This window comes from Megalobrama amblycephala, linkage group LG13 (genome assembly GCF_018812025.1).
Source record: "Megalobrama amblycephala isolate DHTTF-2021 linkage group LG13, ASM1881202v1, whole genome shotgun sequence".
Taxonomy (NCBI): domain Eukaryota; kingdom Metazoa; phylum Chordata; class Actinopteri; order Cypriniformes; family Xenocyprididae; genus Megalobrama; species Megalobrama amblycephala.
Window position 1 is genome coordinate 18,952,128 of NC_063056.1, and position 27,288 is coordinate 18,979,415.

At 36.0% G+C, this 27,288-nt stretch overlaps 4 protein-coding genes across 9 annotated transcripts; 3 read left to right on the forward strand and 1 right to left on the reverse strand.

The window, feature by feature from the left end:
• Positions 1 to 1,878: 1,878 nt before the first annotated feature.
• LOC125242800 lies at positions 1,879 to 19,643 on the reverse strand. Of its 4 annotated transcripts, none has more exons than XM_048151756.1 (5): positions 19,364 to 19,643; positions 19,199 to 19,279; positions 17,718 to 19,117; positions 16,762 to 16,910; positions 15,574 to 16,594 (listed from the first exon to the last, which is right to left on the reverse strand). In XM_048151756.1, the coding sequence occupies exons 3-5, from the start codon at positions 19,108 to 19,110 to the stop codon at positions 16,067 to 16,069; spliced, it is 2,070 nt and encodes a 689-aa protein (XP_048007713.1). In that variant the 5' UTR covers positions 19,111 to 19,117; positions 19,199 to 19,279; positions 19,364 to 19,643; the 3' UTR covers positions 15,574 to 16,066. The 4 variants fall into 4 exon arrangements, with proteins under 4 accessions (XP_048007716.1, XP_048007713.1, XP_048007714.1 ...); XM_048151757.1 differs by having other exon boundaries at positions 15,574 to 15,939; positions 16,049 to 16,594; positions 19,199 to 19,447; XM_048151759.1 differs by lacking the exon at positions 15,574 to 16,594 and adding an exon at positions 1,879 to 2,162 and having other exon boundaries at positions 19,199 to 19,447.
• On the forward strand, positions 2,044 to 11,090 carry cnfn (cornifelin). Its single transcript, XM_048151763.1, has 4 exons — positions 2,044 to 2,174; positions 2,284 to 2,397; positions 10,668 to 10,804; positions 10,950 to 11,090. The coding sequence occupies exons 2-4, from the start codon at positions 2,286 to 2,288 to the stop codon at positions 11,037 to 11,039; spliced, it is 339 nt and encodes a 112-aa protein (XP_048007720.1). The 5' UTR covers positions 2,044 to 2,174; positions 2,284 to 2,285; the 3' UTR covers positions 11,040 to 11,090.
• tlr21 (toll-like receptor 21) lies at positions 11,320 to 16,756 on the forward strand. Of its 3 annotated transcripts, XR_007178914.1 has the most exons (3): positions 11,320 to 11,395; positions 12,197 to 16,293; positions 16,415 to 16,756. XR_007178914.1 is itself a non-coding variant. In XM_048151754.1 (2 exons), exon 2 carries the CDS (start codon positions 12,297 to 12,299, stop codon positions 15,255 to 15,257), a length of 2,961 nt encoding a protein of 986 aa, XP_048007711.1. In that variant the 5' UTR covers positions 11,320 to 11,395; positions 12,197 to 12,296; the 3' UTR covers positions 15,258 to 16,756. The 3 variants fall into 3 exon arrangements, 2 of the variants coding, with proteins under 2 accessions (XP_048007711.1, XP_048007712.1); XM_048151754.1 differs by having other exon boundaries at positions 12,197 to 16,756; XM_048151755.1 differs by having other exon boundaries at positions 11,322 to 11,395; positions 12,194 to 16,756.
• Positions 19,561 to 25,991, forward strand: pafah1b3. Its single transcript, XM_048151762.1, has 6 exons — positions 19,561 to 19,695; positions 20,264 to 20,347; positions 20,509 to 20,598; positions 20,758 to 20,874; positions 21,956 to 22,078; positions 24,302 to 25,991. Exons 2-6 carry the CDS (start codon positions 20,270 to 20,272, stop codon positions 24,557 to 24,559), a joined length of 666 nt encoding a protein of 221 aa, XP_048007719.1. The 5' UTR covers positions 19,561 to 19,695; positions 20,264 to 20,269; the 3' UTR covers positions 24,560 to 25,991.
• Positions 25,992 to 27,288: the final 1,297 nt, after the last annotated feature.

A 27,288-nucleotide genomic window follows, 5' to 3' on the forward strand; every position in this document is an offset into this window, starting at 1 on the left:
ATGCAACAAGTTTTTCACACCTGGATTTGGGGATCCTCTGCCATTCCTCCTTGTAGATCCTCTCCAGTTCTGTCAGGTTGGATGGTAAACATTGGTGGACAGCCATTTTTAGGTCTCTCCAGAGATGCTCAATTGGGTTTAAGTCAGGGCTCTGGCTGGGCCATTCAAGAACAGTCACAGAGTTGTTGTGAAGCCACTCTTTCGTTATCTTAGCTGTGTGCTTAGGGTCATTGTCTTGTTGGAAGGTAAACCTTCAGCCCAGTCTGAGGTCCTGAGCACTCTGGAGAAGGTTTTCATCCAGGATATCCCTGTACTTGGCAGCATTCATCTTTCCCTCGATTGCAACCAGTCGTCCTGTCCCTGCAGCTGAAAAACACCCCCACAGCATGATGCTGCCACCACCCTGCTTCACTGTTGGGACTGTATTGGACAGGTGATGAGCAGTGCCTGGTTTTCTCCACACATACCGCTTAGAATTAAGGCCAAAAAGTTCTGTCTTGGTCTCATCAGACCAGAGAATCTTATTTCTCACCATCTTGGAGTCCTTCAGGTGTTTTTAGCAAACTCCATGCGGGCTTTCATGTGTCTTGCACTGAGGAGAGGCTTCCGTCGGGCCACTCTGCCATAAAGCCCCGACTGGTGGAGGGCTGCAGTGATGGTTGACTTTCTACAACTTTCTCCCATCTCCCGACTGCATTTCTGGAGCTCAGCCACAGTGATCTTTGGGTTCTTCTTTACCTCTCTCACCAAGGCTCTTCTCCCCCGATAGCTCAGTTTGGCCGGACGGCCAGCTCTAGGAAGGGTTCTGGTCGTCCCAAAAGTCTTCATTTTAAGGATTATGGAGGCCACTGTGCTCTTAGGAACCTTAAGTGCAGCAGAAATTTTTTTGTAACTTTGGCCAGATGTGTGCCTTGCCACAATTCTGTCTCTGAGCTCTTCAGGCAGTTCCTTTGACCTCATGATTCTCATTTGCTCTGACATGCACTGTGAGCTGTAAGGTCTTATATAGACAGGTGTGTGGCTTTCCTAATCAAGTCCAATCAGTATAATCAAACACAGCTGGTCTCAAATGAAGGTGTAGAACCATCTCAAGGATGAGCAGAAGAAATGGACAGCACCTGAATTAAATATATGAGTGTCACAGCAAAGGGTCTGAATACTTAGGACCATGGGATATTTCAGTTTTTCTTTTTTAATAAATCTGCAAAAATGTCAACAATTCTGTGTTTTTCTGTCAATATGGGGTGCTGTGTGTACAGTAATGAGGAAAAAAAATGACCTTAAATGATTTTAGCAAATGGCTGCAATATAACAAAGAGTGAAAAATTTAAGGTGGTCTGAATACTTTCCGTACCCACTGTATATATATATATATATATATATATATATATATATATATATATATATATATATATATATAAATGAACACAAAAAATATGTTACCGGCAATTTTTTTGTGTTCATCATAAATCAAAGTTTATAATTTTGTGATTGACATCAAAGCTTGTTGGTTTGGGTTATGGGTTATAACCCTTGAACAAAGACTTTTTAAAAATCCCTGTAGGGAAAATTAATGGAAAAAATACTTCCGGAACCAAGGCCGATGAAAAAGTGAAGGGACCTGCTCGCCCGAATTCTCAGTACACGAACAGAACGCAGAAAACTACCAAATGGCAATACAATAATTCTGTCAAATGGTTTAGGTATGCAGAAAATTTGCAGCTTATATGAACAGCATGAGTGTTTGTGATATTATAAACAGTAGGGGTGTTATAAATGAAGTCAGGACTATTTCTTTTTTTTTTTTTTTTTTGTGACGAGCAGTGTGGTAATTTTCTGAAGCCAATTACTTATCTGTCAAAAGGGCCAACGTATTCATGAGGCACAAAAACACATTGTTCTCTTCTAAATGTTTTATGGGTTGTAGATAACATATACTGTCTTGATGGAAGGGTGTGGAGACCTGAAATAGTGTAAAACTCCTCGCCCCCAAATCAAACACTTCACCCTTTAGTTTACAGGTCACATAAACCACTCACCACTAGTAACAGTTTCTCCTCCCCTACGTCATGTTGAGGTGATTTCCAGCTTCACTGAGATCTATCAGACATTAAACATCATTCCCTGAGGAAGTGAGACACATACAGTACCAGGAGGCCACTCTAAGGAAAAAGGTGAGAGAGAGGGTAACTTTTTAAACATTCTGTCTGGCATAGAAATATGTCAAAAATTGTCACTGCCAATTGTAAATAGTTATATAATTTGCTGTGTGTCTTTTGTCAGTGATGTCTTATCAAACAGAAGCAATGACTTCCCAGCCACAAATGACTGTAACCAGCTACACTGTCTCTCACTGGAGCTCTGATGTCTGTGACTGTTGTGAGGACTGCGGCATTTGTGAGTGTGTGAGAGAGATAAAGAAAGAGATTGGCATTCAGTTTTTAATTTATTAGTGTAAATCTATTTTGCTTAAAGCTGCAGTCCGTAACTTTTTTGGTTAAAAATTATCCAAAATTTTTGAGCAAGTACATAACCAGCCAGTGTTCAGAACTATCCTTACCTTAGCCCGATTCACAACGGTAAGCTTGTAATAATGTTTTCGAATTCAAGTGGTACTGGTGGAAATTCGAGCATGTTTACATGAAGAAGGAGTCCCAGCTAGTAGGCTATCTGGCATGTGAGGATGCTGCAGGTGGCGGCAGCCTTTTCTCACAGCAGCTGGAATAATTAAACATCATTTTGATGGTGGATTGTATGGTATGACAAATTAACATTAGAGAGTAGACTGTACAGAAAATGAAATCTAAAAGTAACGCTAATACACACTAAATACATGTACACTGTCAGAAAAAAAATTAATGCACCTGAGCATTATTTCAAGCTAGACACATTTTTATATACTCATCTTTTTAAGCAAGAAACAATGTGGGCGATTTAAAGGTCCCGTTTTTCGTGGTTTTTTGAAGCTTTGATTGTGTTTATAGTGTGCAATATAACATGTGTTCATGTTTCGCGTGTAAAAAAACACAGTATTTTTCACATAATTTACTTATCTGTATACCGCTGTTAACGCTGTCATAAAAACGGGCTGATGACTTCCTTGTTCTATGAAGTCCCTCCTTCAGAAATACGTAACGAGTTCTGATTGTGCCAGCGGTTCCTGTGTTGTGATTCGACAGCAGTTTAGCGCTCCTTGCCCGGAAAGGTCACGCCTCTTACCATAACGTGGAGATGCATGCGCTCAGTGTTATTGTAAACATGTCTTTAATTTTACCCTACCAATTTGAGCCGGAATCAGACCAGCCGTTTGGACTGCGGGATGAAAATAACAGCGTTTCGACGACATGGCGACAAACACACTCTACAAACGCAACTCTTGTGTATTCCTGTGGGCGGAGGTTAGTCAAAAAACTGTTTTAGTGACGTCATTAAAGAAGGAAGTAGAGGGATGTAGTCCAAACTGGCCGTTCGATGTAGGCGACTTCTGTTAAATAAAATATCTCGCTTGGCATTGAACTTTGAGCTTTAAAATTTTACAGATTTTATTTATACTCTAACAACAACATTACACACTAACTAAAGTTTGAAACATGGGATCACGAAGAACGGGACCTTTAAAAAAATATTAAATGCAGTCAGCCTCTCAAATTCAAATAATGCGACTCGCGAGCATCACGAGCATCACAGACGACGGATGACGGCCCGATGGTTTCTCCTAAATATGAGAGAAGCTGGGATATAATTCACTGAAGATGAAGAATCACAGAAATTGAGAGGTATGTTTTTGTTAAATCAATTTATATTTGTAAGAAACACCCCACAACGTATTTTGTGTATTTGCCCAACTTTGTCGTGTCCTCCCACAAAAAAATATGTTACTTGGTAATAAAAGCAACATATGGTTTGCCTATTTAAGATTGTGGTAACAGTTTACATTAAGGTTCCCTTTGTAAAGGGTTTATAAAGGTGTTTGTTAATGACTAATAACTTATTTACAAATGCATTATAAGTCGTTGATAAGCAGTTATTACTACATTTATAAAAAGGGTGATTTTAACGTAATACCTGCCAAATAGTGAGCCATTTTTAACTCACATGTTATAAAAGCTTAATAAATGTATTTATTCACACATATTTTACTCAGAACCAGATTTCTGGTTATTTCATTATGCAGCAAAAATATACTGTTATGGTGAGACTGATTTATTTGTGGTTTTCTCAATAATATCTCACGACTCATGTCACTTTTCTCAGTGTTGCTCATCAGACTTTACTCTGTGCATTACCCATGATACTCTGTAAAACGGCCATGATGCCTATTCAGAGGAATGTATAAAAACTGATTTCATATTTATCATATTTACTTTAAAAAAACAAAAAAAACAAAAAAAAACCATACAAACACAACCATAACTTGATGAGATATTAATAATGAAAAATGTCTTTATTTATAACGTTTATAAATCATGAATAAATGGTTCATGGGACTTCACTTTACATTAAGGTTGATTTTCACAAGTTACTAATATTTATAACTCATGAATAAATGGTTCACCCTTCATTAGGGTTCACAGGTAAGTAATAAAGTACTCACATTTTTCATTATTAATATATCATCAAGATATGGTTGTACTCGTATGTTTGTTTGTTTGCTTGTTTCTTGTTTTTTTTTTTTTTTTTTTTAAAGGTTTGATCATTTCATCTTGATAAATATGAAATCAGTTTTTATACATTCCTCTGAATAGGCATCATGGCCGTTTTACAGAGTATTACTGCATGTATGACATTAGATATTATTAAGAAAACCACAAATAAATCAGTCTCACCATATATATCTATATATATATTTTTGCTGCATCATGAAATAACCAGAAATCTGGTTCTGAGTAAAATAGGTGAATAAATACATTTATTAAGCATTTGTAACATGTGAGTTAAAAATGTCTCATTATTTGGCAGGTATTGTTAAAGTTATTCATGCAGTTATAACTGCATATCAACAACTTATATAAACACCTTTATAAACCCTTTACAAAGGCAACCTTAATGTAAAGTGTTACCAAGATTAATGTTAGAGCAGAAGTTGCAAACGACTTTTCTCCAGTGTTGTGACGTATATCCAAGTGAAACAGAATATTGAATAGAGGGCAGTGTTTTATTTTAGCGCTCCTCCTCTCCATCATAGCAGACTAACGGTTGGAGGGGAATGATTTAACCCAAGCCGTCAAACTGACGTCATCAGAGAAGGAACAGCATTCCAGGCCAGAAGTAACTTTTCAGATTTTGATTAAAGCTTACCATGACAAACTATTTTTTTCTGTGTATTAACTTGCACAGATTAATTGTTCACCACAAGACTAGTATGCACTAGCAAAGTAAACAGAGTCAATTTTGATTTCTTGACGACTTTAACCTATAGGCCTAACTCTATCTATAATATGCCACTCGACAGTATAGAAAGCAGTCAGACTTGACTGAACAAAAGATGTTCATCTATAATATATTTACATAGGAAAATGGATGGACAGAAATTGCTTAGATTTCATTAAAAGTATACTCAAATATATAAAGATGAATGAAAGTCTTATGGGTTTGGAACAACATGACTGTGAGTCCTGACCAACCCCCAGCCACCACGCCTTGTAATAACTATTTTAGCATTTGCAGGAAAGGGAAGATAATGTTCTCTCTTTTAAGCAAGTGCTGCAGCTAAATCATCTGCTGCTTTAAATGCGGGAGCTCTTTATTTCTTATTGGCTTCCAATGTTTTTGTTCATCAGTTCCCCCAAAAATTATTCCAATGATATTGTTCCTCTTGTGTAATTATTGTTACAATTATGGTACAGTTATCACTATTGTCTAAGAATGAAAGTGAGAATTAAAAATGTAATGATTGTAGTTATTGTCATTGGTGTGAATCAGCCTTGATTTAACCTATAGGCCTAGCTATAACATGCCACTCGACAGTATAGAAAGCAGTCAGACTTGACTGAACGAAAGATGTTCATCTATAATATATTTAGGGCCTACATATAGGGTAAAAAGCAGTGCATTATGTGCGTACCCACCATTATATTAACGAAACTTGAGTCTCGACCGTGAAGCAGACTTATAAAACCAGACTTTTCAACTAATCCGACCGTGTTTACGCGAGAGCTACGTCATGCGTACATTTCACGGACGCAGGGGTTGCACTTTTAACATGTCTCACAATCTGTTTGAAATAGATTTTTTAAAATTTGTATTATTAAGTGATGGATACAAGGTCATTTTAATGTTGATGAGATCTAGCCTTGAATGCACGCTGATCTGTCCTTGACTGCTTTCAGACTATGAGGTAGATGAGGATGAAGAGAAAATTATCGAAAAACTACTTCAAGTGACATGGTGGTGTAAACTATTGAAGCAGTGCCACGAATGCTATTTTGTTTTACAATACAGTGTATAGAGGACATCTAAGTTCTAATGAACAGAAGTTGATGGATGCTGTTTATATACATACATAAAAAATTTTTAAAAAATGGAGATTTAACTTTTTATCTGATTTGTTTTTACCCTCTGTGTTTGCAATTTTGGCAGCAGTCCCTCAAACATAAACTCAGTGGAGCTTTCACCTCTTGAAGATGAGGTCAGGAAGAGCAAGGATAGTGAGGCTGTCTGAAGAAACTGCAGAAGCCTGCCACAGGTGTGTATTCTTATAGTTTAAAGGGTTAGTTCACCCAAAAATTAAAATTCTGTCATTAATTACAGTTTAGTCCAAATTTTGATCACTTTATATGATGAACATTTTTAATTTAGGCTTTTATTCACATATAAACACTCATCAACACACAAATCAGTTGTGTAAAATGGAAGCTAAAGCATGTTTGTTTGACATGCATGATGTTCATTTTTGTGTGTTACACCAAGTTTGCTGATCAATGTTTATATAATTAAAAGCCTAAATAATATCTGTTCATCATATCAATTGAGTCTCTTCAGAAAATTTGGACTAAACCGCTCAATTCATATGGAATAATTACAATCTCTTTATGAACTCTTAGTTCTGTAGCTGTCTATGGAGGGACAGAAATTGCTTAGATTTAATTAAAAGTATATTCAAATATATAAAGATGAACAAAAGTCTTATGGGTTTGGAACAACATGACTGTGAGTAAATGACAGAATTTTAATTTTTGGGTGTACAAACCCTTCAACACTGTGTTGCTACAAACTGTCCTGAACCTCCCCCACCCACCATGCCTTGTAATAACTATTTTAGTATTTGCAGGAAAGGGAAGATAATGTTCTCTATTTTAGTGCAGCAGCTAAATCATCTGCTGCTATAAAGGGGTGGTTTAGTGTTTTTTTCTAGGCTTGATTGTGTTTTTGGGGCACAGTTTAACGTCTTAATGCTTCGTTTAAAAAAAAAAAAAATTATTTCCTATATTTATACCTTTATTCTGCACCGCTGTTTCCATTGTCATTTGAACGGCTCGTTTGACTTCCTGGTTCTATGAAGCCACTCCCTCCAAAATACGCAATGTGCTCAGATTGGTTAACTCGCCTAGTGTATTGTGATTCGCTTAAGCATCCGGAAATGCCACGCCCCTTACCATTAGTTGTGCTTCAGTGGAAATGTAAATAATGGCGTCTATATTGCTGTATCAAATTGAGCCCGAATCAGACCCAGATGAAGAGGGTCAAGCAGAACCTCTGCAATCACGGCTTTTAAAGGATGTTTATGAATGGTATTTCATTTTTTTATTTGTGTTTAGATATGCTATCACTGCTGTTTGTTAGCTTTCAATATACGGTTTTATCCTGATTACTGTAGCCGAATACATGACTGAGTAGTAGCATTTTTGTAAACGTAGCGTTTAATTTATAGCATGAACAACTGTTTGTCTATGAACATAGAAGTTTGTTGGTGTTTGTTGGGGAAGTATGCAGAATTTAGATAACTGGCTAGCGAAGCAAAAACGCATTGGTCTTTGTTTAAGTCCTTGATGCAACCAAAAAATAACAACAGAACTATACATTTAAAAGACATGTACAAACAATAAAACATACTTACAGTTCGATAAACAGCAGTTTCTGCTTTTAAAGTGGGAACTGCTTCTTTCAGTAATAGCCTTTGTGCAAATCCAGCATTGAACTGATTTAGATTCTGGAAGCTGTCTTCCACGGCGCATGCAACTCTTTCGCTTCCATTATGCCGTGCCAAATGGCCTCGCCTGTTGCGTGTTCCCCGGTTGCGCGTTTTGCAGGGTTTATGATGTCACCAACCAGGGAAGAAGCTTGTTGTAGTCCAAACTGGTCATTTTTGTAGGCATTAAACTGCCATAACTTTAAAAGACAATATCTCCGTTTGCATTGAACTTTCAGCGCTATAACTTTGCAGATACTGTTTATGCTCAAGCAGCAACATTACACACTAACTAAAGTTAAAAAAGTGAACCACCCCTTTAAATGCTGGAGCTCTTTATTTCTTATTGGTTTCCAATGTTTTTGTTTATCAGTTGAAAAAAAAAATTCCCCCAAAAATTCATCCAATGATATTGTTCCTCTTGTGTCATTATTGTTACAGTTACATTTATCACTATTGTCTAAGAATGAAAGTGAGAATTAAAAATGTTATGGTTGTAGTTATTGCATTTGAGGTTGTACTGATTTTTAATGTCTCCAACAGGAGTTTGCAGTCGTTGGTCAGGATGCATCCTTGATTGAAGGTCATGTGAATGGATATTCATAAGATGCAACAAAAGACCTTGCTTTTCAAACTCTTTTGGCTTCTGTGTGGTGAGCTTTTAAACCAAATTACTCATGCTTCACATTTCCATGCATATATGAATGGAACTTGTGGACTCTTAAAACATACTAAGCCTATGATGAATTGTGATTCACAAGAATGTTTAAAATGTACAGTTAAAATGAAATGTGTAGTACTGTTTAATGTTTAAAAGAGTAACAGGTAATGTGTGTGCTGTTTTTGGAAATGTGAAATTGATCAATATGTAAATGCATCTTGCAATATTGATGACGTATTGTGATACAATGTTTAAAATGTTTTTCCTTTGAAATCTGTGCATGAAATTGTGAGATTTTAATATTATTAATATTATTTAATAAATGTTGTAAAACAGCATTATTGCCTTTTTAATATGTTGTGTGGGGTACAAATGTGCCATCATGAGGTACAAAGGGCTTGTCACTGGGGCAATACCCTTAAAAGGAAATATTTGTACCATTTTTAGGGCTTCATACCACGGTACCATAGCACTACAAGAAAAATTTGGTCACCAAGGTACATATTTGCCTTTGAAAGGTACAAACCGTAAGGGTACCATTATGTACCCATTATAAAGGGTACAACAGATGTACCTTTGAGGGTACTGCCCCAGTGACAAGCAGTTGTACCCGTAAAGGTACAAGTTTTGCATTTTTTTTCTGACAGTGTAGTCACGCAATGCTGATGTTGTTAACATTAACAATTTGAGAACAAAGTATAACAATAATAAAAATTTGCACAGTTTGGTGTTATATGAGCTAAGTCGTCATTACACTGTTTCAAATTATTATGCACGTGACATCAGTAAAAATTCAGTACAATAAACATTCAGATTTTAGTTTTTCTAAGAAAGTGTTTGTTTGTTTATTTATCCATGTCTTTTTAGATAACTGGTATCAATATCAGATAAAATAATTTGCCAGGTACTTAGATAAATGGAAACCCTACTTAAAGATGTTGTTCCACATTATTAAGCAAGTTGCAGTGTGGGGAGGAAGAAAGATCTTTCTGAAGATGCAAAGCATGAAATGGTCCAACGTTGTGCAAAAGGCATGAAAACAACTAATTTTGTGTGAAAAGTGAATGCAGTTTCTCAAACTATCATAAGATTTGTGAGTGATTAAGAGCACAAGAGAACTCGGTCAGATAATGGCTTATTAATGAGAGTTTCTGTCAAACAAGTTAATTGTATTAAAAGGGAAGCTATAAAAAAGCCAGTGTTGAGCAGCAAACAGGCATTTGAAGCTGCTGGTGTCAATTCATTTTTTAATTTTTTTGACAGGAACTTTCCTCAGTAAGCCTTTATCTGACCGAGTTCTGCTGTGCTCTAAATCACTCACAAATCTTATGATAATTTGATAATCTCCATTCAGTTTTCACACAATATTAGTTGTTTTCATGCCTTTTGCATAACTTTTGCACCATTTCATGCTTTTCATCTTCAGAAAGATCTTTCTTCCTCTCCGTGTTGCATGAGAACTGGGACTTGCTTAATAATGTGGAACAACCTCTTATAGGGTTTGTTCAGATGACATTTTTTTGGTAAAATTCTACAATCTAATTCTACAACTACAATCTGTGATTTCAAAGTACAGTATCCACAACGGTGTAGTGACTGACAGCAAACATTAGATTTCTTTCTTTGAAGAATGTTTTTGTACATACAATGAAAGTCTGTAGGGTCCAAAGTTGTTTTGTACCCCACTGAACAAAAACAGTTAAAACATCAAGTATCTTCTTTTGTGTTCCGCAAAAGTAAGAAACACATACAGGTTTGGAACAACATGAGGATGAGTAAATCCAAGTGAACTATCCCTTCAATTAATTTGACTGGCTTGAAACTTACAAAGCCTCATATTGCAAAAAAGTGTGAATTCTGACACTGTTTGTTCCTCAGGTCTGTGTGGGGCATTTATTCCTTGCATCTTGGGTTGTAAGGTGGCACAGGATAATGGTGACAGCTGCTGTTTGCCCTTCCTACCTGGAGCTATGATTGCACTGAGAACCAGCATCCGTGACAAATATCGTATTAATGTAGGCCATGCAATAATACTCATTTTCAATATTGATTATTGCTTTTTCCAAAGTTAATGTAGTGTTGTAATTCCTGCTAAAATCTATCATTTCATAACACTGGTGTCAAAGATTAGCACTGCAGTAAGTGCCTTGTGTCTTTTAGGGCTCTGTCTGTGATGACTGGGTGATTATGACCTGCTGTGGACTCTGCGGACTCTGTCAGATGGCTCGAGAGCAGAAGGCGAGAGGCTAATTCAAAAAGAATTAAGAAAAGAGAGAGTCCTATTTTAAAAAATGCCTGGATTCTTATCATTATTATTTTATAATATTCCAAAATATATCAGTGATTTAAATGATCCTTACATGAGAATTTACATTATGATTCAATCCTTAATTCAATTATTATATTTGTTTAAAGAAAGTATTCAAGATTTCTCTGCATAATCTAAGTAACTGGATCAGGCATTGTGTCCCATTGTCTGATATTCTTTGCTCTGGCTTGAAACTTTTTTGGTTCCTCTTTCTATTCCTGTGAAAACAATATCCTGTTTAAAAGAGAGAGAACGCCTATGATAGTTTTTCAGAATTATCGGGAGCAATTTCATTAAGGTATGATACTGTATTACATTCCTGTTTATATCTAGAGAATGTTCATATGACAAATATAGTAACTAATAGTAATTAAATAGTAATTAATGAAAGATATGAGCTCTTGGGTTATTTAGGATTGCACACTGGTTTTGAACTAGTGAGTCAAAGATTTTTCTCAGTATTCATCCTGTTTAACAAACGGAGAGCCATTTATTCACATAATGTTACATAACTCTATGTCTACTTTGTTCCCTGTGACAAGATGTATGCCTTTGTATGCACATTAACATCATATTGTGAGCTAATGGAACATGAAAAAAAGAGAAATTTGTTAAGCAGAATGTGTCATGCATTTAAAAGTAAACTTACAATGTTTTTTGTTTAATATGGTTTTGTTGTTTCAATCCATTACTGTTTAATTATTTACAATTTTAAGGAAGTTGATGTAAATAGAACAAAAGGGGGAAAAAGAAGTATAAGAAGTAGGAATTTGTCAACTGAGACGGGTTATGTGAGAGCATTAGAGAAGTTTGTTTAGGTGTAATTTCACATAAGGAGTAATATTTTTGTACCTACCTTTTTACTGCCTGTATTCATACATTAGATATACTTCCATCACCTTTGAAGTAATTATATTAATCTGATAATAAATAAAATAAACATAACACATCCATAGTCTGTTTCTGTTGTATTTAATACATTTGGGGGGAAAAAAAGAAAAAAAAAGTAAATTTGACTAGTAGCATTATGGGTCAATAATAATGCTATTTCTGATTAATTTTAAAATGATTATAACCTTCCCCTCTTTTTTTCTAGCAGCTGGCTGTGTTAAACTCTCAATACTGGATTAGCTCCTACTGACTGAAGAAGTGTTGGTCTTTGATGAAAGCAGTTACATTTAAAAGTGGAATTGAAAACCATGGCAGCTTCTGCATGTCGTGAACTGATCCTAAAGGCAGCATTTATGTGCCTCCTTAAACTTGCCTTCAGCTACAGTTTCAGGAGTTGCACAGAGGACACAGATTCTAACCATAAAATCTTCACATGTATTAAATGTCACGAACCAGACATAGCTACAATTGTGAGTGATGTATATCCCACAGCAACAAACCTTACAGTTTCTCGCAGTAACACTACATATGTTCAAGGCCGAAGCTTCTATCATCTGTCTAATCTGACTTCTCTGGTACTGGACAGTAACTTTATTTCTAAAATCCACAAAGATGCTTTTAATAATCTGCAACAACTTAAGACTTTAAATCTGTCCTGCAATAACATATCATTTCTCCACCGTGATGTCTTCAGTGACCTCCATAGCCTCACAGAGCTGATCCTGGAAAGCAACAAACTCAATAATACTGACATGTTCCTGTTTTCCAAATTGACAAACCTGAAGACTCTCGACCTACGCAGGAATCGCCTAAAAAGCTTTTCCGCTTTGGTTGAATGTATAACAAACCTGTCTAGCTTGATAAAACTGGACCTTTCCCATAACAAGTTAACCACCCTGAATCACTCCCACCGTCTGCCAGAGTCGCTTGCCAGTCTAAACCTCAGTTCTAATAATCTACACAAACTGGGATGTGACAAGTCTTTCCTAATGTATGTGAAAGAACTAGATTTCTCAGACAACAACAAATTGTCATCCGAGACTTTTCGGGGCCTGAATCTGGAGAATATAATGTACCTGCGATTGCGCTTTACCGATGTCTGTGTTTTCAAGCTTCTTAATTATACCAATGTACGACCGTGGAGCATCGACTTCTCTGGTTTGAAACTGAAGGACTCTCGTGCGCTGTCTTCATTGTGTTATCTTCTGCGACATCACCACCATAAAACACAACACATACATAACATGTACCTCCAGGCCAATTCCATAAAAGCTCTAAAAAACAACACATTTTGTAATTGCCCAAATATCACAGGTATAATGGACCTCTCACTAAATGATATGAAAACCACGGTCTGCTTACGGTTTCTGCATGGTCAGTACCAACTGGAAAGTCTCAAAATGGAACATAACCATCTGACCAAGCTACTGCCCTGCAGCAAAACAGAAAAGCTCTACAGCCTGAGAAGCCTGAGCTATCGATACAATCGTATTCTACAGGTCAAAGGTTTTGCCTTCAGTAATACACCAAAATTAACAAACCTTGAGCTAAACATAAACATAATTGCTTATATGGACCATAAAGCCTTACATGGACTAAAAGATCTTGTTACACTTCGTCTAGACAACAACCTTTTGACTGATGTCTACAATGACAGCTTTGAAGATCTTACCAGCCTGAAGACTCTCAACCTGCGCAACAACCAAATAGCTGTTATTTTCAACTATACCTTTCATTCTCTGTCAAATCTAACTATTTTAGATTTAGGTGGGAACAAGATCACACAGCTGAAGCCACATGCATTTGATGGGCTGCATAGCTTGGCCAATTTGTATTTAGATAGAAATCGTCTGAAAGAGATCGACAGCGGACTCTTTGGGAAACTCCATGCCACCCTGAAGGTGCTGGATTTAGAGGCTAACCACATTGTTTATTTTAGAGAACATGCATTGTCGCCATTTATAAATATGTCGAGGCTTCTCGACCTGAAACTTGATGCACAGGAACCAAATGGCATAAACTTGTTGCCGCGTGCGTTTTTCCGGGGACTAACTTCTCTGAAAAGTCTTTACCTTACTAATAACCATATCATTGGATTTGGTGCTGAAACATTTGATGACCTGAAAAGCTTGGAGTTATTAACTCTAGACAACTCATGTGCTGGGATAGCCCAACTCTATCCTGGTATTTTCAAAAACCTTCGAAAATTGAATAAACTATCTGCTGAGAACATGGGCATTCAAACTTTTTCAAAAGAGGTCTTTGGAAATTTGACAGGACTAAAGACACTACATCTGAATCGCAATGCCATGATATCTTTGGACATCAGTTTACTGGACAGTCTGACCAATTTGACATACATTGACATGCGCAGTTGTCCTCTAAGTTGTGGCTGCCGGAATAGCGATCTACAGAACTGGACTCTAACCAATAAAAAACTCCAATTTCCTTATCTTTTCAATATTACATGCCAAGACCATCCAGGCTCATATTTTCACAACTTTGACACTAACGTGTGTTATCTGGATATAGAACTCTACTTATTTTCCTTAACTTTTACATTCACAATCTTATTAACCTTAATACCATTTCTCTATATCAGACTTTATTGGAAGTTTAAATATGGCTACTACGTGTTTCGTTCGTGGTTTGGAGAACAGTGGCGTCGCTTAAGGGACCAGGAGGAAAAATACAAGTATGATGCCTTTGTTTCCTACAACTCGGCAGATGAAGACTGGGTAATGGAACAGTTGCTACCGAATCTCGAAGGTTCTTGTTTTCGGCTCTGCCTCCACCATAGAGATTTCGAGCTGGGCCGCGATATTGTCGACAACATTGTGGCTGCTGTATATGGAAGTCGCAAAACGATCTGCGTGGTCAGTCAGAGCTTCCTTCGCAGTGAATGGTGCTCACTGGAGATCCAGCTGGCCAGTTATCGTCTCTTTCAAGAAATGCAGGATGTGCTTTTGCTGGTCTTTCTGGAGCCTATACCTAAGCGGCAACTGTCCACTTATCACCGTATGAGAAAGGTCATGCTCAAAAAGACCTATTTGCAGTGGCCTGGGTCAAATTGTTCTGATCCAAGCAGTGCAAAAGAACTGTTCTGGAATCAGTTAAAGAGAGCACTAAGGAGCAGCAACACTGGAAACCAAGAGGAGCAGAAGATGGAGGAGAATGATCAGAGGAGACAAGAGAAGGATATGGAGAAAAGAGAATATTTTGTGAATCAGACACCAACAGATAAGGAAGAGTATTACCTAATGCCCTGACTATATGTATAAGGCCAAAGGCTATAAATTCTATAGCCTGAATATATTACAAACATGTAAAAATAATAATAATAATGGAAAAGATACAAAGTCACCAGAAGCGATTTTTTATTTTTATAAGGCTTTTGTGGTAAAAATGTAATGAAAATTAAATAAATTAAATAATTAAGTAAATAGAAATTCAACAGGTAAAATAACGGTGATCTGTTTACTTTACAAGAGTATTAAACAGCTGAATTCTTATATTTCAGTTTACTACAAGATATTTTACCAGATATAAAACTTAAATTGTGAAATCAGTTTGATATAAAAAATGTAAATTTTGTACTGCTTTATTAAAAGGATATAACAAAATCACATGCAGCTTATTTTACAGTATACTGTATCTAAGGGAAAAAAAGCCTATGACTAAATTAATAAATAAAATAAATAAAGACAGTAAACAATAAACATTTACTCTATTAATGCAGGAGAACAAAAGAAGCTTATTGTGCAGGGCTTTTGATATTTATACAGCACAGAGTTATTTGATCTTAAAAAGTTCTTTTCACTCTTACTACATGTGTTACCAGTATATACGAACATATTAGAGAAATCATAATGTAAGCACACTGAACTCTCAAATTCAAATCACATGTAGAGGTGATGGTCTTTCAATTTTTGTAAATATAAAAAGGTAAATCTGTAATGCAAAAAAAAAGAAAAAAGAAAAAAAGTTACTCGTACAAAGACGGTAAGATGTATGCATAGTTGGACCATATCATCACCAATGATGATTAGATGAGACTAACCATGGCAAACAGCCTTTTCTATAGGTAAAGGGGTGGATAAAATGGTGTAATTGACCTGGGACAGTGTGTCATACCAAGATGGTCTGACCTGCGCTGTGTGCTATATGGATGTGGACACCGAACAAAGGGCTCGTACTGAAAGCCCTCTGAAAGATAGGATGCTGAGAATGGCAAGGGAGCCCATCTTTCTCTTTCATCCTGAACTTGCTGCTGATGGGACCAGAATCTGGATCCTCCAAAAGATGGTTTGTTTGTTTCTTGTTTTCTGCTCTCATATATAAAATTATGATCTGTTTCTTCTGTGCACTGTTGAGAGATTCTGGAGCGATCAAAATGTACACTTTTCAAACTCTCTCCTGTGCTCAGTGACCGCTGCTGGGAAAAGGAGTTCACCGGATGATCAAGCCAGGTGGGGGCTCTGAGTATAGGGGCGGCATGCTGGGTAAAGGTCTGGCTCTGGTTAAAGAGGTCTCTGCTGGGATTATTCTGAGCTATGAAGCAATCCTGAGAAAATTCAGCTGCCCTCCACTGGCCAAACTGCAAAGACTGTACATTCAAATTCACATGCAAAATAGAGTCCTGAACTGCAAGGTGTCAAATGTTTTTTCCTCTGCAATAGTCTAGTTTATGACAACTTTGCTATTATTTGGACTTGATTCTTTACTGTTTTTGCTGGAAGACATTAAACTTTTTGTCTGATTTCACTGACTCACCATGTCTGTGTGTGATTGTAGTGGTTCTTCTAGAGAGAATGAAGGGGAAAAGGTGTTCCACTCTTGTACCCAATGTTTCTTGGTTGAAACTCCTCTGTCCAAGTCCATCTTAACTTCTTCTGTTAAGTAATCATGCTGCATGGCACTGTCTAAGATGCAGAGTGATCATTTAAAACTTCCATCATGTACACAAATATTATATTATGAGACAAGGGTCAATGACATGGCAATCGTTTTTGTCAGGATATAAAAATGCTGATATAATGATATAAAAATTTCACAGACAAACCTTAAGCCTAGTCCCAGACTAAAATAAATGTTTGAGCTGTCTTAACTGAAAGCAACTTGCACTGACATATCTTAAAATATATCAGTACCATTGTTTTGTCTCAAGATACACACCAGTCATGTTTTTCTTCTAAGACATTTTTATACAAGCTACTTAGATGTCCTACTTAAACTAAGGCCTAATCCTGGCTTAATCTAAACCCTTTCTGTGAAACCGGGCTATAATGATTCGATTAAACCTCTTCAATGATGAGAATGTTTTTAATTTCTAAATTAAAATTAATTTTGTTATTTTTGGGGTGCATTAGGTTTAAAATGTCAGGGTGATACATATGTCCTAACACCATAATATTAATTTAAAAAAAGTAGTTTAGCATAGTCTTTATTATTTTTAGAAAAAATACGCTTTAGAATATTATAAACATTTTGAAAATTTTAAAATATATAAAAACATTTCAAAATTCATTCTGTAAAATATCATGTAGCAATGTTGAAAATGGAATAAAAGTTTTTATTTTTATATATGAATATGAAAGCAACCTAAATACAAAGATTACATTTCTAGGAACTTGCTTAAACTATATTTCTAAAAGATTTTTCCTTTTCTTTATCTTGGACACTCTTAGTTGTCACTGACCCACAAATGTCAAAAAAGTGACATACTGTACCTGTCCAAATATCCATGTTCCTGCTGTAACACCTATCCTTGTTCTCCACTGCATGGCTAAAAGATGAACAATCTTCATGTCTCTGTCCTGAGCTAAGCTGAGAGGCCATTTGCTTCCCATTCAAGAATGAAAGTAGCCTATGCAGGTTGTGCTCTAACTGGAAACTGTGTCTCTTTTGTAAAGTCTGCATTAGCGTCTCTCTACACTCGGCCAGCAGGGGACGCCGATGGCTTGGCACATGGAGCTCTGAAGCCTGGCACAAACGTGTTGCCAACCTTTTCACTGCTTCCCTACAAGACAATGACATTTGCTCCCTCTGCTTGACATTATCTGCTAATTGACCAGACCCAGAGTCCAGTTCAGACAGAGAGGTTAACGTTTGCGGATTTTCCAACATTTGCGGAACTTCCACGTTTGTTTTCTCAAATCTCTGAATATTCATTAAAGCATTTTCTTGGTTTCCTTCATTATGGGGCTTGAGAGTGCATGTTTCTGAAATATCAGACTTATTCATATTAGTTTCAACTGGAGTTGAGCATAACTGATGAACTGGTTCATTTTCTAAGGATGACAAAACCATATGTTCAGTTTCTCTTGGGCTACTTGGACTTTCTTGTCTTGTTTTACTATTAGTATCTTCTTTCCTGGCGTTGGCATTTCTGACATACTTTCCATCTTCTCTAGATAATCCCATAGGTCCTGCGACTCCTCTATTAGTCTGAATACCACTGTTTTTTCCAATAAGCTCTTTTCTTGAACTTTTCTTCCTCTTCACTTGTGGTGGCGTATTGTTTTCTTGTTCCTGGAGGGGTTCCTGTACTTCATTGAGAGTGCAGTCCTGGTCTGAATCAGGTACTGAGGGAGATTGTGGTGATGAAATGTGTGCCATAGACGGTTTTCTTTGCTCTTTTCTCTGCTTATCTCTCTTTATTTGCTCGCTCACCAACCTCTCAATATCTATGGACCTAACCTCATGGCTGAAAAGGCCTCGGATGGACGTAAGGCGCCCTTCAGTTATGATGCTTGGCTTCTGGGGAATGAATGGCTTAGCGAATGTCCTCTCTTTTCTTGAACAAAACAGTGGATGGATGTTGCAGCACTGTGCTTTCTCACCGCCTCCTGTTCTGCTGAGCTGATGGTATGTGTGAGACTTGTTTCTCTCTTGACCTCGAATCTGATTCCTCTCCTTCCTGGTTTTAAGACGCCTTACTTTATGTGATAAGTTGCAATGCACATCTGTGTTCATGCTGCTACTGCACAATGATTTGCAGTTGTGGATAGCACTGGCTGCATGACATGAAGACTTGGCTTTGATACTATGGTGGTCATTGGATATCTTCGGCAAGTTGTGTTTATGTGGAAAGCTTTTGCAGGATTGGTGGCTCATTTTCATGTTAAGACTATAAAACACACGTTATTAAAATTTAAAAATGAGTCTGTCATGCATTTAAATCATTTAAGTAATGTGATTTAGTACTCACATGCTTATTGTGGTTAGTGGTTACATTCACCAGACCGGTTTAGCGTCATACATCAAATGAAGAGCATTCTTTGTGGACAAACTGTTGAATGAAATGCTTTCTTCATTTTCAAATATACATATATTATGTATACATATCAAACCACCACATGAAATCGGTATGTACCTGTAACTGAGTCCAAATGCCGTTAAGTTTTAACTTTCCGTTGCTTGGCAACGTGCTTAGAAAGTTTATCGTCAAATGCAGATTTCTGCGACAATTATTACAGTCAAGAGAGTAATGTTTAAAAGTTTGACGTATATTTGCACCACTGCAAGCTAAAAAACGAAGAACATTTAATGACCTTTTCGCGTTTATAAAGTTATGTTATTTTATAGGTCGACCGTACTCGGCGATCTGCTAGTAGTGCCTGGTTCGATATTCCTGCTTCCGGGGTTTGGCAGCTGACCGCTGGCTGACTGAGTGAATACTGAACTCTGCTGTGGTTACATTTGTTGGTAACGATATTTCCCATTCTTTATATTAATATGAATCGACATAAGTTTTAAAATGCATTGCGAATACTTGTTTGCAAAAGTATGATATTACGCATTGTTTACGTTTTTGTGCCTTGTTCTTCTAAATGGAAGGTATCTGCATGCTAACTGCTACATTAGCTATGTGAGCTGCTCAGTTTAAAGCACTTTTAACTAGCGTTAATGATCTTTAAGACGTTAACTTTTTTAAATACTCAAACGTCCAACCAATTATTATTTATAAACTGCTATTTTTTCATCAGCTAGTTTATGAGGTTAACTACTGCAATTCAAACTGAGCTCAAAAATAGCACCAAACAAACTAGTTTAGCTGTGCAAAATTTAGCTGTGTCATATGATGCGTACAAAGAACATAAGCTAACCCCAATACAACTTGTCAAAAGGGTATCAGTCTATTTATATTTTGCATGTTAAAGCACAACATTCATACATCATATAATATCAAATGTTGTTTGGGCTAATATGAGGATCCATATTTAACGCTAATGGAGAAAATGTAACTGTCATCTCCCTCCATGTCCGTCCACAGGAAGTAATGAGTGAAGATTCCAACCCTGCAGCCACACCCACCCCCTGTCAGGACACACAGGGAGATGGTCGATGGATGTCATTGGTGGTTCTTTTGTACAATATATTTTACAACCTTAGTGTACCTATTAGACTGCTTACATATCCCGGTTGCTTTATCTGTTATAAAACTTACAATTAGCCAGTGCATTCTCTAATATGCAAATGGAGTGATAATGGCATTTTTATGTGTTCTCATCTGTGCAGCACAATCGATTTGTATCGGACAGTAAAGGAAAAGAGCCTGATGTTCTGTTTGTTGGAGATTCACTTATCCAGCTTCTGCATGAGTTTGAGGTATAGCAAAGTATCGGAATCTCCTAATGCTAACTTTTTATCATTCTTTTATTGATTTTATTAAAACATGGATTGTTATATCATTTAAAGTTATAAAACAGCAACTACCTATTTTCAACTTTTTACAAGTGTTACTTTAATTTTACTTGATGTTGGCAGGTTTGGCGAAAGCTGTTTTCTCCTCTCCATGCGCTGAACTTTGGGATTGGTGGAGATGCTACACAGCATGTACTGTGGAGACTCATCAATGGAGAACTGGACTACATCAGCCCGAAGGTAAATGATTTGCCACAGTGAGGGAAGGTGCTCAGTTACAATAAAAATTACACAAAAGTTACATATTGTAGAATGCCCTTAAAGGGTTAGTTCACTTTAAATGAAAATGATCCCATGATTTACTCACTCTCAAGCCATCCTAGGTGTATATGACTATCTTCTTTCAGATGAACACAATCAGAGATCTATTTAAAAATATCCTTGCTCTTCCAAGCTTTATAATGGTAGTAAACTGGGCCCTGTTTTGAAGCCCAAAAAAAAGCATCCATCCATCATAAATATAATCCATAAGGCACCAGGGGGTTAATAAAGGCCTTCTGAAGTGAAGCAATGCGTTTGTGTGAGAAAAATATCCATATTTAAAACTTTATTAACCAGTCCTAAGGTCTCTTTTGAATGGTATTCGTACCACAGGTGGTACAGTGGAACGCTAACAGGTTAACTATAATAACTAGCTTCCAGCAGATGGCTGTACGCATTGATTTGCGGCGGAAGAGTAATTCCTGATCCAACGAATTAGGTAATAATGAATGCGGAAGCACAGAGGAGAGAGCAAAACAAAATGCTGGTCATGAATTAGGAGTCTAAAATAAGAAATTTTGAAGAGAAATAAGAGAAGAGTAGCTTCAGTTTGTTCAAAATTAACAATTTAAATAATGAGTCAACACATCAATCCTTCTTCCAATACATGTTTTTGTCTTACCCTTATTGTTTCATTCCCCTATTATAAGTGTTTATATTTTAGACCTGTCGTGATGATTTTCACAGGAAATTGTGTACGTACCTCGCTCACCTGTGCGTGTCTTTTCATATCTGTAAATAGAGAAAAGTTGCTCCATGACTTTGATGTATGTACATGTAAACAGTAAATGTTTGCATTCATTCTAAGAAGTGAATCATTTGTGTACGGATCCCTTATTTGTGATGAAACATGAAGGAAATTGATCACAGATGATACTGTTTAGGTATCTGAAAAAGTAAAAAAAAAAAAAAAAAAATTAAAAATTAAAAAACAAATGTAAAAAGAGCCTCTTGCCACAAAAATGGTTACTAATGTCTTATTTCATCTGTTGGCATGCAGGTGGTGGTGTTGTGGGTGGGCACTAATAATCATGGTCACACCCCAGAACAGATCTGTGGAGGCCTCATGGCCATCATCGACGTGATCCATCAGAAGCTGCCTCATGCTCACACTCTTGTGTTGGTTAGTTATCTCAGCTCCTACCTCTCAGACACAACATTATGTAATTTCTTTCAAATAATTGAATCCTCAGTTGAATTCATCATACCAGTATTGTCAATGTCCATCAGTGCTGAATGTGATGTTCTTGGCCATTTTGACCAACAGAGAAATAGGCAACAGAAGAACTTAAAAAAAAAAAAAAAAAAAAGTAACAAAAATAGACCTGTCCAAAGAGTAAAACATAAGCCACTTTTCCACCGTCGGGCCAAACGCTTCTTAGAATGGTAAGGAAAGGAACAGTTCCAGTTGTGTTTCCACTTAAAGGTGCCCTCGAATGAAAAATTTAATTTATCTTGGCATAGTTAAATAACAAGAGTTCAGTACATGGAAATGACATACAGTGAGTCTCAAACTCCATTGTTTCCTCCTTCTTATATAAATCTCATTTGTTTAAAAGACCTCCGGAAAACAGGCGAATCTCAACATAACACCAACTGTTACGTAACAGTTGGGGTGTACGCCCCCAATATTTGCATATGCCAGCCCACGTTCCCAAGATTATCATTATGAAAGGCATTAGACAAGGGCAGAACGTCTGGATGTGCATAGGTGAATCAACAAACTAGGTAAGCAAGCAAGAACAACAGCGAAAAATGGCAGATGGAGCAATAATAACTGACATGATCCATGATATCATGATATTTTTAGTGATATTTGTAAATTGTCTTTCTAAATGTTTCGTTAGCATGTTGCTAATGTACTGTTAAATGTGGTTAAAGTTACCATCGTTTCTTACTGTATTCACGGAGACAAGAGCCGTCGCTATTTTTATTTTTAAACACTTGCAGTCTGTATAATGCATAAACACAACTTCATTCTTTATAAATCTCTCCAACAGTGTGTAATGTTAGCTTTAGCCACGGAGCACTATCAAACTCATTCAGAATCAATGTAAACAATATAACAGTATACAATACTCACATAATCCGACGCATGCATGACGAACACTTTGTAAAGATCCATTTTGAGGGTTATATTAGCTGTGTAAACTTTAAGGCACTGTTTAAGGCAAGCGCGAGCTCCGTGGGCGGAGAGCACGGGATTTAAAGGGGCCACAGCATAAATCGGCGCGTTTATAATGATGCCCCAAAATAGGCAGTTAAAAAAATTAATAAAAAAAAAATCTATGGGGTATTTTGAGCTGAAACTTCACAGACACATTCAGGGGACACCTTAAACTTATATTACATCTTTTAAAAACATAATCTAGGGCACCTTTAAGTCTGGTATGGCACAGCATGATTACAAATCACTCTCGGCCCAGAATTCTCGGCATGGTTGTCTAACGATGTCGCCACTCAGGATTGGTCACTTGTCTGTTGCCTGGTTATCAGTTTCTCTGTAGCTGGCTAAGCACTCTATTTGAGCAAAGTAGACACAAATTAATAATAAAATTAAAAGCTTTTGTTTTACATTCCAAAGAACAACCGTTGTCAGCCCCACAGTGGAAAATGAAACCATAACCGTACCAGCTGACCTGGAATTTTCAAAACAAAAGTTATACAAGAACAGAAGGGTGGGAAAAAAATTACCTGGATTAGGTACTATAATGTAAATTATTGTTTAAAAGTTTGTAAGATTTTTTTTTTATTATTGTTTAAAAGAAATGAATACTTAATATTCAACAAGGCTGCATTATCAAAAGTCACAGTAAAGACCTTTATAATGTTACAAAAGATTTTTATTTCAAATATATGCTTTTCTTTCATCAGGGTTACTATAAAAATATTAAGCAGCACAGTTATTGTCAACTTTGATAATAAGAAATGTTTCTTGAGCACCAAACCATCATATTAGAATGACTCTGAAGCAAAATTCAGCTTTGCCATAACAGGAATAAATTGTATTTTAAAATATATTAAAGTAGAATTTTTTTTTTAAGTTGTAATAATATTTCAAAATATTACTATTTTACTGTGTATTTGTAAAGTATCTTAAAACCTTTTAAACGGTTGAGTATATTCAGTCATTTTGACAATTTCTAGCTATTGTTTTAAATGGAAAAGCCCCTTTTTATCCATTATGAAAATATCTTTTATGACATATAAAAACTGTAGTATCTCAGTCTGTCATTTCTTTGATTTTTCATAAACATTATCCTCAATAGATATTGTTTTTTTCATTAAAAGGCCCAAAATGATTGCATATACTGGAAGGTAATACTCTTTCTTTTCTCACCACTAGGGGTTGCTGCCGAGAGGTAAAAGTCCAAACCCTCTCCGTGAGCGTAACGCCAGTGTGAATGCTCAAGTTCAGGCTGAGGTAGCGTCTCTGTCACATGTCTCTTTCCTGGACATGGACCCTGGGTTCATTCAATCCGACGGTTCCATCGCACACCAGGACATGTATGATTACCTGCACCTCACGCCGCAGGCCTACCAGAGGGTGTGCCAGCCCTTGCATGAACGCATCAAATCCCTTTTAGATAAACAGGTTCCATGAGTGCAAACATGAAATATAGCATAAACACCCTTTCCTGCGCAATAACGGATGTCTCATCCTTTATGCTCTACACTTAGAGCCTTATTGAGATATAAACACCCTCAGGAACACTCATGACTGTTTAATAGACACACACTTATATATCTCACACAACATCACATGCTTCCTGTCATTATGCATTACTGCTCCCTTGTTACAACAAAAATAGATTTTGTTTATTGAGGACTGTTAGATCCAGCTTAAAGGGATAGTTCATCCAAAAATGAAAATTCTGTCAAGCCATTCCTCATGTACTTCCAAATATTGTATGACTGTTTTTTTTTTTTTTGAAGAAGAAAGTTTCAACTATTTTTTTCTTTCAAATATTGAACCAGAACAGCACTGAACCCCAAAATCTTCATTTGTGTTCCACAGAATAAATAGTCATACAGGTTTGTAATGACATGAAGGTATAATGACAGAATTTAAATTTTTGGGTCAACTATCTCTTTAAATTGTGATTGATCCTCTTTACGCAAAATGTTTAATACATTCCAAAGTCTGTACATATATAACCAGGCCTGTTATTTTGCAGTGTAATGTTGATCTCGATGACTCCTGATGAGAAGCGGTTGTTGAAGTGTACATACAAACGGATGTGTGCTGCTATCATGGTTTGATTGACCAAGACTTTCTTGTGATCCTTGTGTAGGGAACAGCAGATTTCTCGAAAACAGGCTATATAGCTCTTCAGATGTTGGCAACTGCTCATTTGTTTGTTGAAAGAAACAATATGGGTTAATTTGGGTTCGTTCTCCGTTAATGATCCTCCATAGTACATGCCCAGTCTCTTTTCTGAGAAAAGGGTAGGTGCTTGAAACAATGTTACGTACCTTTAACATAATTCCGTAAGATTTCTTGTTTTGGATACTTTCTTTGCAGGAAATTCTTTGTGATAAACATTGAATTAGTGTTTCAGTTATTTTGTACAGTGTTTTTCTTATTTTTGGAATTAATTCTCTCCTTCACATCTTCAAGTAAATCATATGTGCTTTAGGAACCAGTGGTGTCTGACTAAAAGATTTATACAGTGGATAAAATCCAACCTTGTAACTAAAGACAAGGAATGAGTGTGGGTGGTCCTTGCATGGCTCAGTTTCTAATAAGCAGAGAATGGAGATCACTGTCTTTATTTTAATTGCTGGATGTATTATAACCAACCGTAACTTTCAAATGCTGATGGATATGGTTATATGTTGAGGTGTATGATTTTTTTTTTTCTGCTGCTTTGTCCTGGTGTTTGTGTTTGTACTGTCTTGTCTGATGAGCTTTTGTGAACATTGTCATCTTCCAGTAGTCTTGAGTGGTTCCAGGAATTGGATGGATGTCATGCCTGGTCCTGCGATAAACAATTATCATGTAAAAATGGTGGAATAAAAACTGAGAAACCTTTCAAATGTGTCATTTTGAATTTCTATTTTAAAATTTCTGTTGCTATGTTTAGTTTGAGTCACAAAGGACAAATTTACTTTTAAAACTTTTTCAAGTTCTTAGAAATGTATTATGTTGCTGAATTTGTTTTTAGATACACACTACTGTTCAAACCTTTTTGAAAGAAGTTCTAAGATCTCCAAGGCTGTATTTAGTTGACCAAAAATACAGTAAAAATGTTGTGAAATATTATTATATTAAATATGTAATATATTTTAATAATTTAAGTAATTATAAGTAATTTATTCCTGTGATGGCAAAGCTGAATTTTCAGCATCATTAGTCTTTAGTGTCACATGATCCTTCAGAAATCATTCTAATGTGATGATTTGCTGCTGAAGAAATGTTTCTTCTTATCATTAGTGTTGAAAACAGTTAATACTTAGTTAATATATTTTAGGATTAGTTGAAAAAAGCATTTATTTGAAGTCTTTTGTAACATTATGAACGTCTTTACTGTCACTTTTGATCAATGTAATGTGTTATTGCTATTAAAATATTAGACCAGACATTTGAATTGTAAGGTAAAATAAATAAATATATTATATATATATATATATATATATATATATATATATATATATATATAGGTAGTAATGGCCAAAGGTGTTGTCTGAAGGGGATATTTGTTTTTATGAGTTTGATTAAACTATCAAAATATGAGGAAAATATTTAATATTTTTTATAGATATTTTAAATATTAAGGAAAAACAAAACACTAAAATAGGTTAAATTATGTGGCAAAAAAAATAAAGTACAGTTACAGGTTTTATTTTACTTTGGAAACAAAAGTGCTTGTTTTTGCACGTTCATAATTTCTTTGTATGACAGCCTGTCCAAAAATGATGTCTCCACAATTTAGCATGTTTCGTCACGTTATCATTTAAAACAATTGACTCTGAGCACATGATAATATGATTACAAAATCTTTAAATCTTTAATAATATTTAAGTAAAGGGTAAAGATGTCAATTTTCTAATGCTTGTCAGCACTTTATATATATATATATATATATATATATATATATATATATATATATATATATATATATATATATATATATATAGTCAAACCAAAAATGATTCAGACATTTTTGATATTTTTGATATATATTTTTACTAGTGGGTGTAGGACGCTATAGTTCATTTAAGTGAGGACAGCAAAATAAAGTAAACTGTGACATATTATACCGCAAAATTCTTCATACAATGGACAAGAAGTAAAATTAATAAAAATTTGGAACCAAATATTATTAAAGG